Raw genomic sequence first — 15,477 nt, forward strand, 5'->3', positions numbered from 1 at the left:
TTGAACGTAATGAAGATGAGGGGGAGGAAGAAAGTGAAAGAAAGAGAGAGATACACACACACACATGCACACGCACACACACGCGCGAGCGCGCGCGCACAGACGAGATATAGAGAGATAGCGATAGAGATAAATAGATAGACAAATAGAGATAGAGAGAGAAAGATAAATAGATAGAGAGAGAGAGAGAGAGAGAGAGAGAGAGAGAGAGAGAGAGAGAGATTCTAATGACGTCACAACGCTTCCGTCGGAAGAGACGAGAGAATTTCGACATGGCGGACAAGAACGCACCAACTCAAGTTCCACCGCAAGTAAAAATCGGATGTTACGAGTTGGGTGACACGTTAGGAGTAGGTTCTTTTGGAAAAGTGAAAAGTGAGTAAAGAAACAATTGTTCCCAGTTGCCATGTATCCGATGTTCTTTCTTGCTTTGTATGCATTTTTCTGCATTTTGTTATGACGTGCTCTGAGCGTACCTTAGCTTCTTAGTGATAATTCAAGTGTTACTGTCTGCCAAGCAGAGTCAAGGTCATCACTGTTTACATTTTTGTGTGCGAAACTTTATCTAACATCCCTTAATTTCGATTACCGCAGCTGCTATGATTCTAACTCTGCGAACCTCGGAGAACTTTAAAGCTTCTGTTTTAATATTAATTTATTTATTTATTTTGTATGTCTGTATGTATTTTAGGACATTGATTCTCAGCTCCCTTTTTTTGTTTATTGCCTCATTGCAAGCAAAAGAGCGCCCCCCCTCCAAATTAAAAATTGAGAGACAACATTATCAATAATTTGTCCTTTCGATTAGACTAGCATCTCTTAAGTCGGAAGAGGCCGCGCTTTCAGGCATTACCTCCGCCTTGGACTGAGGCGCCTTGATCTTCGAAGGGTGCCGACTATTTTTCAACTGTGTCGTGGGGAATATACTTTTAGTTTGAAAATGTATTTTTTATTCTATATATAAAAAACAACAACAAAAGCAACCTTTATGCATGAAGAACATAAAATAATTTGGTATTGGGAGGCTCTTCTGCAGTCTACACCCGCCACCCCGTACCTATTCACCTCAAAATAAAAACGAGATTTTACTTTTTAGGCGATTACATGAAAACTTGGCCATAAAAATAAAACGACAATAAAGCTATTTCAGTCACGCATACAAATTTAACGTAAAATGATCACCCAGATCAGGTAACATTTTTTAGAACATGCAACCATTAAAAAAAGGGGCAATACTGCAATACTGCATGCATTGCATGACAGTGCATCAAAATCAATTTTGTATGTACGACGATTTATAATCAAGATTGCCTGCTTTTGACTTTTGGTTTCTCCTCCGCAGACGGGACTACGGTGACAAGCAAGATATGATCTCTTCTTTATTCTCTTCCCAGATAACAAGAAAGCCCCTTTCTATTACCTCATATTAAGAATGGCTTTCTTATCCGCTTGATCATGCCTAATTGCTCAACCAAAAAGAGCAGTAGAAACCGGAAGTCAAAAAAAGCAGACAATCTTGATCATAGCTGTATGGGGGGGGGGGGATGTGTGAAAAGATATATTAAAGACATAACTATTAATTATTTGTAATTACTTTTGGAGATTAAAATAATTTTTAATAGTCTCGCAGATTATAAATTGACTTTTAACGGTCTCGTTGTCTACACCACCATTCGCATAATTTCCATTGTTAAAAAAATATTATTTTTCGTATTTCTACTCGGACTTAGAGCTTAATAGTAGCAGTAAAGATAAATGTTGTTTTTTTATGACTTAACATTGACATTTTTTATGCTAAAGTTTGATTAGGAACGATAGCTATATACTAAATCGTTCGGGGCCGTTAAAAGTCAATTTAGTCCTTGTTAAATGTGAATGAATGTTGACAATTCTCTATCCACCCCGTCGCCCCGCCAGAATTACTGGACATCCAGCCCCAAATCGCATACGTTTGCACGTTTATTGTTAAATGGAATTTCGTCGTGTAGCAGGATCGCCCGACGCCCCTCAACCTTCGGGACATGCGTTTTTTGGTATTATTATACAAACACCGTGACAGCGTTAGGGTTAGGGTTAGGATTAGGGTTAGGGTTTAGGGTTAGGTTTAGGGTTAGGTTTAGGGTTAGGGTTAGGGTTAGGTTTAGGGTTAGGGTTAGGGTTAGGTTTAGGGTTAGGGTTAATTCGCTGTCACGGTGTTTGTATAGTTTTACCCTTGCATATCCTTACAGTGAATAAATAAAGTTTTTCCTTTTTATTTATTTGTTTCGTTTTTTGTAAAGTAATCGGCGCTTCTTCGGAATAAAAACGAAAATCGAAATATTGAATTTCAATTAAAACTAATTATACCATGTCGAAATTGTCCAAAAAATCACGAAAAACGATGGTGCTAGTGCAGAGAGTGCCGCGCCGCGCTATTTGTTAAATCGTATTTCCAAGTTTAATTAAAGTTTTATGTTTTTTTTATTCAATTGTAAGGTTGAAGTGTAGAATAGGTACAGAACACTCTCCCCTCCCCATGTTAAGAATTGCTTTTTAAATAATAACGTTATTATTTACGCCCGGATCACTCTCTGCAGTCTGCACTAGTACCAAAACGATAAAAAAAATTATTAATGAAAATAGTTTTCGAAAAAAAAAAGAAAAGTGCAAGTTATACTTAAATAATAAACAGAATTCCAAACTATGTGTTACCCCCCTTGTTTATTGCTAGTAACCACCAGCACCAACAATGATAATACACCGTACTTGGCCTTCGGGACAAAATCACAGTGTAGTATCTGTTCTTCAGATGCTGCACTTCAATTTCTTGTTCTCTGTCAATGGAGGAGAAATCCTTCACGACTGAGACAATTTTTATTTTTGTTCCTTTTCTCCACGTTAAAAAACGACCCTGGTGCCTAACTCTGTCCCGTGGGGAGGCATTGTAAATAGGAACAATGATAGCCAGTGGATTCCGTTAGTTGCCACTGCCAGACAATGCACGACAGTAGAAGCCAGATGCTTCATTTTGGCCACAACCGACAGTGCCTGAAATATCCTTGAGCTAACAGTAACACTAGCGACCGCTGCCAACTGTTTATCCATAGTCACTAATTTAGGTGACTCGCATATGATAATGCACTAGATGATCATAGGTGTTTTATGTTTTAGAGGAAGAGGCTTTCTTTACCATAGCTGTTGCTGGCTTTGAGGCATATTTCCACCAAGCAACGCCTGTACATGGACCCTGCTAGTTAATAATATCGTCTTGTTCATATTGTGTCTCTAAGCAAAAGTTCGGATTCCGAACACATACGTCTCATTTACCAAAAGAACCGTAGTAATAAAAACAATATATGACATTTTTTTACTAGAAAGAAAAAAGGCGGTTGGCACAATTTTAACAGCTGTTTCAAAAATTATCAAAAAAGAAATATAATTTTGACAGCTTTCTCATTTGATTCCTTTTTATTCATTTATTTCCACTATTATTAAATACTAGCATGGGTTCCCGGCGTTGCCCGGGTGTTTGGAGGTGTATGTTGAGCAAAAAAAAAAAAAAAAGTGGTAGTAGGAGGCAGGCTCGAACCCGTACCGCAAAGGAGGAAAAGAACAGGGAAAAAACCTGACATCTTTGCTGTTACGACCACCGCCAAACTGGAAGTGACGTGGGTTTTAATTAAGGCTAGACAATCGAAAGGAGAGGATGACTTTCGAAAATATCGGCGAAAAAAGCGACCCCCCCCCCAGTGTCCAGTTGAAGGTGAAGATATTAATGTTAAAAACCAGTTTTTCGATATTTGTCGTCTGAAAGGTTGAACTTCAAAACGATACTGATCTTGTAAAAATCCGTCACCTTTGTCGAAAGTTTTAGGCAGACATGCAAATGAGTTTGGTAGAGTTCTCAAAGGTCAAATCGTTGAACTTTGACCCCTTAATCGCCAAATTTCTGGCCGAAAACCGATCACATCGATTTTCACAAATCTCAGTACCCTGTATATCAAATTTCGAGTCTGTAGACTTAAAATTAAGAGAGTTGTTGCGTAGGGAAATGTACACACACAGACAGACAGATACACAGACACGTTCACTTTTATAGATATATAGATAGAGAGATTATATACTCACTATGGATTTCTACACGAAATTATTATTAGTGATTGTTCACTGGTAGGAACAGGTGGTGTTCTCCGGAGTCTGAGTGACAGGTCTCCTCAGATTTCCAACAAAACGCTTAAAATTTTATTATTTTTTTTATCACCGTTGCAAATCGCTTTGTGTTATTGCAACCGCCGTGGGGAGTTGATTTCTAGATTTTGAATGACAATAAGTCTATTCTCGATTATAGTATTCCCCGTTTCCAATGTGGGTTTGGGTGGTGCTTTTCCTCATCGATCTTTTCATCCTTCTAAACCCATCATGACCATTTTCTGTGGTACCAACTGATTTTGGGGCCACTAACGTTTGTGCGCGGTCATATTATGTGATTTTTCTTGTATATCTACCATGACAGTTTCGGTTCCCTTGGCCATGTTATTTTTGTTAACAACAACAATAACAAAATGGTAAACGTTACTATGGGCGACATAAATTATTTTAGAGAAATGAAATTAGTTAAAAAAAAAATCAACAAAACAATTTATTTACATTTGCGTATTCATTTGTGACGTGTTAGCGTAAAAAAAAAAAAAAATTTTAATAGAAGTTAGACGCACTTTAAGTTCTGTAATTATTAGTTGGGATTAAAGTAATAAGACACCAAATATGTTTTAGACAGGAAGGAAAGTAGATATCGGTCCACTTATTACTTTATTCATATCCAATAATTACGAAGCTTTAAATTGTTATAACTTCTATTAAATGTTTGTCGCTTGTTTGCATTGGTGATCTTTTAAGCCAGCGCAGCCGCATTTCAGGTGAAAACATTATTACGTACTTAATCTCATGGCGAAATTAGTATAAATTCCAAAAATTATGAAAAATGATCCAGTAGAAAAATAACAAGTAAAAATATAACTTATCGCATTATTGAGTTTTAATGTAGTGCGACCAATTCACTATGACAAACAAAAGAGATAACCCTTGACTTATATTGACTTAAATTAAGGGTCCGCAATCTTTAAACACGATATCTGGAACACAATCATGGCTGGTATTTTTTAAATACTCCTACCACATCATCTATTGGATCATTTTTCATAATTAAAAAAAAAAAAAAAATTTCGCCATAAGTAATTAATGTTATGAAATACGTTAGTTTAAATGATCACCAAAAAGCCCCAATTCGTTTTTACGCAAATATGTTACAAAGAGTAAGTAACCCAAAATAAATTGTTTTTAACTAATTTCCTAACTGTATTTCAGAAATATTATTTCCTTTTAAATAATTTATGTCGCCAATTTGGTGGCATAAATTATTTTTAAGGAAAATTTAAAGTTAATAATAATACTGGACCCCTTTATTACTCTCTATTCACAACCAAAAATCCTTATTTCTGTTAAATATTTTGACGCTTCTACACTATCAGAACGAAATTTCAGAAATCGTAAGACTGAATTTCACATGAAAACAATGGTATCTACGTATTCTCGTAATTTTATATCAAACAATTACGAAAATCGGTAAGATAGAAAATTATTTATTAAAGAAAATAGAAATTGAAGAAAACGATCGTATTTGCTAGGATAGTTCAAGAAAACAATCGTATTTGCTAGGAGAGTTCAAAAGGGAGGTAATTTTCCGTTTCGATTTAAACAAGATGGCCGCATTTTTCATCTGCTAACACGATTAAAGTTGTTTTTCTTTTTTTAATTCAGCAATATTCGGGTAATTTTGACTGCATAATTTGGAAGCTAACATTGTAATTTATTAGAATTGACAAAAAAAAAAAAATCAGTAGAAACCTTTGTTTTTTTATCTGAAAACTCCATTTATCGACTACAAAATTTCGTTCTGATAGTGTAGGAGTGCCAATATTTTTTTTTATCACAATCGAGTTCAAATAAGTAACCCAAAGTAAATTGTTTTTGACTAATTTTCCAACTGTATTTCCTTTAAAAATAATTTATATCACCAATAATTGTTTACAATAATTTAATCATTAATAATAGTAATATCGCTTTCTTTAGCACAAAAAATATCCTCGACGTAATGTTAGTTTTTTTTTTTGTCAGTGTTTATCCACGTGATAGTTGGAAAGGAATGTGGATGACAATAATTTTTATTTACTTTTCCATGCATTTGAAAGACAAACTGTTATATTTTTTAATAATTGATCAACTACATTTACACATCACACTGAAACACGATTGTGTCGGTTGAATGAAAACAACTGTTATTTTGTTTACTCTTTACACGAAAGGTGAAGGTTTTTAACACCGCGAGAGTCAGATTTACACGCTAGAACAGAGCAGGTGGAGGGGGACGGAGTACGTGCCGTTAAAAAATCCTCTTATGGAGGAGGAGGAGGGGGAAGAGAAGACATTCTTCATTTCAACCAATAAATAAATAAATAAATAATAAAAGAATACAAAAAAACTAAGGAAGAGAAATGTGCGAAAATGTTGTTTATATGTTGGCCGATCACGTGACTGTTCCATTTTATCCAAAACTAGTAGTATCATTACCAGGCGCTGCCCGGGAGTCTTTTCGCGTTTTTTTCTTTCTTTTAACTATGCGTTATTTGGATTTTACTTTTATCACTTTATTTTTTTTTTTTTAAGTATGGTATTATAAGTTAAATTTAATAATTTGGTCATTTAGTGATAAAATTATGAACCCGCCGTTGCCCGATTGTACAATACACTTAAACATGATATTTTCCTCTATTGCATATTATATATAAAAATATATATAAATAATTTGCACGATGGATTAATTCGTAAAGAAAAAAAATAAATAGATAATAATGATAATGTAGTTCATCAAATTCCGTCTGTGTTTGTTTACAATATCACGTCAGCTGATATTTGGGCTTGCCAATGAATGCTCTGGAAACTCACTTCTGATTAATGTTTAGTTTTAAAATATGCAAACGAAGAAATGATTTGCGGCGATTTTAAATAGTACCTCTTTTGTTGTAAATTTAATTAATTAATAAGAAAAAATTAAAATGGTGGAGTAGACCTGGGCTTGAACACGGGATCATTCGATGTGTAGTCGACTGCTGCTCTGTCACTGAGCTCTGGTTCCAGATGTCAGTAATTCTGTTTTTTTTTTTTTTTTGTAAGAAGACATTATTTGTTGAGATTTTATTATTTCCTTTGCCGGTGCAACCTAAATTTTCCTCTGTAAAAATTCTTTTTTTATCTATAAGAGAGGAAAGACTATTTTTAGGATCAGATTTTTCGATTTTCGATACTTATTGGATGAATTTCTGTACAAAACATATCTAAGAACACTGCCAGGCATATAAATTAACTGTGTAATTTGCAAAAGGAAGGAACTCTCTCTCACACAAACACAAAGTGACTTTATATAATAGTAGAGATATATAAGATTTTCGAAATGTAATGTTGCCTTAATCTCTATTTATAAAACAATTAGATGGAAATAGCTTCCAAAACATTCTATTTTTTTAATACACGAGAATTGTCTAAGAATTTTAATTCAACAAATTCCTTTCAAATTTCAAGGAATAAGAATTATTATATATATATATATATATATATATATATATATACGCACACACAAGGAATACAATATAAACTTTGTAAATTAAAAATTACAACAATTTATTATTCCACAAGGAATACAAAAGCTTAAAATTTTTTTCCTTATTTCATGGAGTTTTAAAGAATGACTCTTGTCGTTAGAAGAAAGTAGTTGACAAAATGATATTCATAGGCAGATTATAAATTTTGTTTGTTCATAAATTGAAAAGTATAAATTATACAAGTGATAATAATGCAAAAATACATGGGTTAAAAGGATATTCCAAATGCGATCCAGGCTCGATGAAGAAAAACAGAAAAATGTTGTACAATCCAAAGGAAAAAATTGATTGGTCAGATATAATGATGCACATGAAATGGTTCAGTAGAAATAGTAATGATCCAAGTAAATAAATATGAATAAATTCCAAAATTGAAGGCGGCATCCTAAAATGTGGTAGAAGGAGCTGTTATTAGCCTCTTGATGAACAAGAAAAAATCCATATCCTTCCATTGACCGCCGAAAATAAAAATATGAATTTAAATAATATATGATGATTGTAACATCCTGTCAGACGAGTGCCACTCCCCCAGTCACTGAGTGTCCATGTACGCGCAGATGTATGCAGATATATAGCTAAAAATACTTGTATACAAACATTTTTAGCTACATATTTGCATACATGTTTCTGCTGCACCTCTTTTTAGAGATCCCACATCATCAAGCTTTTTCTTTAGCTTAATGATGTGTGATCTCTGAAAAGACGTGCTGCATAAATATGTATGCACATATGTATCTAAAAATCTTTGTATAAATAAACATACAATAAACACATTAATGGTTGTATAGTTTTAATTTCCTAGATGTAAATCCACTAAAACTCCTGTGTTTTTCAAAGAGTGCTCCATATGAACAGTGTGTTTATAATATGTTTATTTATACAAAGATTTTTAGCTACATATGTGCATGCATGTTTCTGCAGCACATATTCCTGGCTTGAGGCAGTTGCCTGTCCAGGCACACTAATGAACTGTGAAATAGCGAAACAATACTCTTGGTTCGTTCGCAATTAATAGTCTAAAAACCACTGGACAGATGGCTTCCACGTTTTGGTATAATATGTTTACTATATCCATGTGTGTTTTTATATATTTCTTTTTAATTATAACATTATACTTAATTTTTCTATGATAAATAGGTGGTTTTCTTTGTACCGATAGGCCATTTTTTTTTTATTTAGGGACAATTATTTATTACCGCTTCCTGTCACGTGACCAGTGTTTCCAATTTAGCGGTTTTCCTGCTAGATCTGGAGATATTTCGCACCCACACACCCGCAATTTTAGATTAAAAAATAAAGAAAAGCGCTTGAAAATACTTTAAAACATAAAATAAGCTCATTCATGTAAGTAAAAAAAAGTAGCATTTATTGCCTTTGGTAACAATTATTGATTATTTGTTTTGTTTTTCACCTTTTTTTCGGCTAACCATTCTTAAATCTCGCTATAAAATCGATTTTTCCAAGTACATTTAGGTGGGGGGGGCATTTCAACCTCCAAAGTTTAGTTTAAAATACGATCTAAGCAACCCCGCTTAATTTAGAAGTATTTAGTTGAAAATTGTAAAAGCAAGAAACAACAGCAAAAAAACCCAAAAAAACTTATACCAATACAGTAGAATTTAATTATCTACCAACCTAAATACTTTTAACATGCTAAAACAATGTTTTTTTGTTTTTCTAATTTCAAAATATGTTGCACCATTATTGTGATGTTTAATTTGCAGTATATTTCAATTTAACTTTTATTATAAAAAGTTTGAGTTTATGATTTGTTTCTTGCAAAAAAAAAAAAAAAAAAAATACCCTCTCTGAAAAAACAGGTAAAACTAGCTGATAAAATATGTAAGCCTTCTGGGGAGCTAACCGCTTCAATATAATTCCAGAAACATAGTGAGAAAACACGAAACATTTTATATATTGAATATACTATATTTATAATTTTTTTGTTGTAGGAAGTTAAAACATAGAGTTTTTTGGGGGGGTGAATTAGCGATTTTTGAAAATTTCAGATGATAAAAGTTAAAAATCCAGCGATTTTCTGGACATTTCTTTCTCCTGTCTCGCGGGTTTTTTAAAATCTCAGTTGCCAACACTGCATCACTAAAAGGATATTACAATATCGGTAAATTTTCAATGGGTTTAATCACATGATTATTGATAATGTAACCATGTGATTGAAATTTGATTTAAATTAACCACACGTGGTCACTTTCCTATCAAATATTCATTGAAAAATGGTAGGTACAAACAAAATGAATGCCGACGCTCAAAGTGTATAAACATTTTGACCCCTTCCTTTACTTAAAAATTCACCAAAAATCAGGAAATTAACCAATTTTAATGAAAATTTCAGTATTTATTAAATAATGATCGCAGAATATAATGAATGAATTATTTTTACTTAACTCTTAGTGAAAATGTTTTATTTTGTTTAAACAAAAAATACCTTTACTAAAGTTATGGTTTTAGTAAATAAAAACCGCAAGAATTTATTTTTGCTTTTTTTATATAAATAAAGCATCGTAATTTCTAACAATAAAAAATAATTTTTACAGGAACATTCCGAAAAAAGCTCCTAAAGTGCGTATTTATGAATTCGATAGAACTCGAAGAAAAATGAATTTCTCGCATACTATTCAGGAAATTAAAGATTACATTAGATTCCTATTTCAGTCACCTAAATTATTTAGGGTGAAATGAGTTTAGGAATTTATAGCCAAACCTAAATATTTTTTTTTTTTTTTTTTGCTTAAAAAAAATAGCATTAATACAGTAAGTTATGTAAAATTTGCATAGAATGCTCTGCTTTACGGTTGTTGTAAAAATGGAACAGAAATTTGATTTTCGTTCCCTTTTAAATTCGGTACATTTTTACATTACGTCCAACTCATCGTTCACATTCGACACGTCAACTTTTATAACTTTTATAGCTTTTCGGGTATGCTGGCAAGGTTAGGGGTGTCTATTCCGAAAGTCGTTCTAATATGGGTAGATTGGTAGGTGTGTCAGAAATTTCGTGAAAAATAGTGAATAATTCCACCCCGTCTTTCCAAGCTTATAACTCCTCGAAAAATGTAACTCAGGCCCTAATTTTTTTTTTTCAATTAAAGGAGCAAAGACCAAGGTTTCATTAAAAAAAAACAAAAAAAAAAAAACGTGTTTTTTTTTTAAAAGAGGTTTTAAACTTCGGACTTTACAGGTAAATTTCTAAAAACACTACTTTTTTTTTGTTTTAAATTTGAATATATTATTTATTGACTTTTTCTCTTCAATTTGTGATATATAACACTTTGGTGAGTAAATTAATTATTTACTTTTTAATAGACATTTCAAAATGGGAGGCGTGAATTATTTGACCCCCTGTCTTTCCAAGCTTATAACTACTCGAAAAATGTAATTCAAGCCCTAATTTTTTTTCAATTGAAGGAGCAAAGACCAAGGTTTCATTAAAAAAAAAAAAACAAGAAAAAACAAACAACGTGGTTTTAAAAAAAAAAAACTTCAAACTTTACAGGTAAATTTCTAAAAAACACTACTTTTTTTGTTTTAAATTTGAATATATTATTTATTGACCTTTTCTCTTCAATTTGTGATATATAAAACTTTGGTGAGTGAATTAATTATTTACTTTTTAATAGACACTTGAAAATTGGAGGGGGGCGTGAATTTAAAATAAACCGTTTGTCTAAAATATTATATTCAGTTTATTGGAAAGAGCATAAAATTTCACATTGATCCTGAAAATATTGTAAAAATAGAATCAATAGAAAAATTTTGATAGATTTTTTAAGTTTAAAAATTGAAAAATATTGAGTTCGTAAAATTCATTAAAAAGAAAGCGTTAAAAATTAGATTTTAATGCATAAATGTATATTTGTGCATGCATGAAAGTAATAAGTTTAATCGATTTACTATTGCCAAAGTCAGCTGTTTTTTTTCTTTAATTTTGACACCCTAGAAGCTATTTTACCAACTAAAAACCAAGTAGAAATTGTTCCACAGATTCAAATTCCCTGTCTATCAAGTTATAAATCTGTAGATCAAAAATTCAAAGAAGAGTTTGATAGAGATGTTCCACACACACACACAGACAAAGTCATATATATATATATGTTTATGTGCTACAACTTTTTCATTATAAATGCTACACAATTATGCACAATGTAGAAACTATACATAAAAAGAATTAAGAGTAATAGTTAAATGAAACCAATCAGCTGATAAGAAACCATGAAAAATGAATAATTAATTAATGAAAGTTTGTTTTTCAAAGCAATATGCAAATTAGTTAATGTTCATGTAGTCACTCGCAAACTGATGACTGAGTATATTAAGAAGTTTGGTTTAATAATTTCTGAATAGAAAAAGTAGGCTTTTAATATCAATGTCAGTGCGAAAAAAAACTCAGCTTTTTATGTGTATAGATTTGACAGAGAATTATCTGTAATTATGAAAGTTACATTGACACGGGAAATACACTTAAGCTCATGCTTGAGCCTGTATCATATTAATAACTTGTCCCTAGACTATTATAGTTGTTTTAAAACAAACATTAAACTTTAGATTGGGAGATTGTCTGTTTATCAAGTGAATTTAAGGTGAATAAGACCCTCTTTTTATGTGCACTGTTAAATTACAATCCTGAAAAAAAACAAAAAACTATATAGTTTTTTTTTGGATCAAGTAAAGAATAGATACCCTGTAGCAGATGACGACGCATGGTGGCGACCGGCTCACATTTCAACTAACACCAGTGATTCGACCTTGACATTGGCACAAGCACATGGCGTCGGTTGTTTGTAAACACGTCAAATAGCAAACATGCTCGAATATTCGCCAGCATTTTTTTTTTTTTAAAATATATTTACAAAACTTTTGAAGATTTAAAAGAAAAAATATATATTTACAAAACATTTTTTTTAAGTAAGTAACAAAACGAACGTATTTAAATAAAAGATATTTAAATAAATGGGTGTCTTTCTGTTTCGGATTTTTGTGATTAAGATTGATTTTTATGTACCATGTTTTTTTGGGTTTTTTTCTGTGTGCGTTTTTAAGACAAATTTATTTAATTATTCTTTAAAACATTAACTACAGCGACAATTAATATATTTTTTAAAATAATATTTTTAAATATTAAATTTTGACGAATATTCGCGAGCAAGATTTTTTTAAAAATAAAAGATATTTAAATAAATGGGTGTCTTTCGGAGTGCGTTTTTAATATATTTACAGAACTTTTTAATAACTGTTTTATTCTTTTTATCAAACAAAAATAGAACTTTTATAATGACATATATATTATGGACTGTTTTTCAAACATCGAAATTTTAAAATTAAAGTTAGTTTTATTCAAAAAAAATAAAACAAAGAAAGACGAGGTGCTTTTTTTTTTTTTTCAATTAAATTATAAACTTTATTTGAACTTTCAACAAACTTTTACAGACATAAAAAATAGACTTTATAGATATTTTATACTAATTTTTAAAAAATATATTATACGAAAAGTTTTTTTTTTATCATTTCATTGTTGAATAAAATTTCAAAGTGATAAATGGCGAAAAAAAAAAAAAAATATCTCGAAAAGAAAAAACACCTTGTCTTTTTTTTTTTTTTTTTTTAAATAAAACTTTAATTTTAAAATTTCGATGTTTGAAAAACAGTCCATAATATATATTTCATTATAAAAGTTCTATTTTTGTTTGATGAAAAGAATAAAACCGTTAATAAATGCAAAAAAACCCACCAAAAAGCAATCCATTAAGTTCAAATAAAGACTGTTTGAATAAAACTTATAAAAAAAAAAGGTTCATTCTATACGGTTTTGGCCATTTTTTTTTCTGTGTACGTTTTTAATACAATTCAATATTTATTTAGTGTGATGTATGTCGGTGGTCAGTGAAGGAGAAATCTTCTAGGCCGAGGCAATTTTTTGCATAATAAAATCACAAGTATAAACAATCGAGATTTAAAAAATATATTATTTTATTCACATATCTTTTTATAACTTTTATTTTTATAAAGATGAAATGTTGTATCACAAGATAGAAATCTTTTTATAATTCTTTATTTTTATTAAAAAAAAAAAAACGCACTCAGAGAGACACCCATTTATTTAAATATCTTTTATTTAAAAAAAAAATCTTGCTCGTGAATATTTGTCAAAATTTAATATTTAAAAATATTATTTTAAAAATATATTAATTGTCGCTGAAGTTAATGTTTTAAAGAATAATTAAAAAAAAATTGATTTGTCTTAAAAACGCACACAGACCCCCCCCCCCCAAAAAAAAACAACACGGTACATAAAAATCAATCTTGGTCACAAAAATCCGAAACAGAAAGACACCCATTTATTTAAATATCTTTTATTTAAATACATTCGTCTTGTTACTTACTTAAAAAAATGTTTTGTAAATATATATTTTTTCTTTTAAATCTTCAAAAGTTTTGTAAATATATTAAAAAAAAAAAAAGTGCTGGCGAATATTTGAGCATGTTTGCTATTTGACGTGTTTACAAACAACCGACGCCATGTGCTTGTACCAATGTCAGGGTCAAATCACCGGTGTTAGTTGAAATGTGCGCCGGTCGCCACCATGCGTCATCGTCTACTACAGGGTATCTATTCTTTACTTGATCCGTTTTTTTAATAACTTTGTGAAAATGTGACAGTGTTTGAAAAGGAAAAGTACTTAGTAACTTTTAAGAACTATGGCCAAAAAAAGAAGGGCGATCGAAATAAAAGTTTAACCTTCTCCTACTAAAATATAAAACAATCTTTGGTGCTTATTCAAATTGGCACTTATGGCGGCATTTAAAATTAAAGAAAATACAGAAATGTCTGTATGATTATGGGATGAAAATGAAAAATTCTAAAAATCACATAATTTGATCAAGTTTTTTTGTTTTTTTTCCCCAATAAAATTAAATTTTACTCCATTTCGATGATGGTGAAAAAAGCGTTTATATTGCAATGAACAAATCTGTGGACAAGGGCAGACAACCCTAATGCAATTGGAAACTGTCAAAATAATCACTGATACTCTCCTCTTATGTTCTCTAGAGAAACATGGTCTCATCTGTCACATATCAATAAAAAACAGCAAATTTGTTTTTCATAAATAAAAAAGAAAACTACTTCATCAATTTTTGGAATATACAATCTTCATTCTGTGACAAGTAGGTACACAATTAAAGTTCTTTATTTTTGTTTATCGCTATAAGTGCCAATCTGAATAAGCACCCAATCTTTTTTATAATCTGAAAAGTTGGTCCTTAGTATCCCCCCAATTTTTTTTAAATTCAGAAGTAGAAATTTTAGTAATTTTAAAATTTAAAAAAGATTCTTTGCCTATCAAGAAAACGTTTTCAAAAATGTTTCAATATAACTTGAAAAAAATAACAAAAACTAATCAGTCACCACTTATCAAGACTAAAAGCCACATGAGAACAAAGGTTAATGACATGGATAGATTGTTAGTTAAATGAGAATGTTGAAAATGATGAATGGAATGAATAAAATTTGTGTGATTTTCCAGAATAGTTAACAAAGCAAAATAAAAGGAGTGAGAAAATATGCAACAAATAAATGCTACCAAAGGCAAGATAAGTTACTCTTCTACCTACCTGGATAAGTTTTTGTGTGTTTTAACTTATTTTAAAGCATTTTCTTTCTTAAAAATAAAAGTAGTATAAAGTTAGATTGAAAAACAAAATGATCGTCTCATTTGAGTCATAGCTGAGTGTTGATAATTGTTCAAAAATCGAAAATGAAACAACA

General features: G+C 30.9%; 1 protein-coding gene across 1 annotated transcript in view; it reads left to right on the forward strand.

Annotated features, from left to right (window-relative positions):
• Window positions 1–227: 227 nt before the first annotated feature.
• The window catches only part of LOC145292228 (5'-AMP-activated protein kinase catalytic subunit alpha-2-like), an 88,899-nt gene continuing 73,649 nt past the window's right edge, over window positions 228–15,477 (forward strand). Inside the window, exon 1 of the mRNA XM_080138554.1 lies at window positions 228–375. Coding sequence (XP_079994680.1) covers window positions 228–375 — 148 coding nt within the window. The remainder of the gene's footprint in view (window positions 376–15,477) is intronic.

The sequence above is a fragment of the Euprymna scolopes genome, chromosome 2 (assembly GCF_053919585.1).
Source record: "Euprymna scolopes isolate OS-2025 chromosome 2, ASM5391958v1, whole genome shotgun sequence".
NCBI lineage: Eukaryota > Metazoa > Mollusca > Cephalopoda > Sepiida > Sepiolidae > Euprymna > Euprymna scolopes.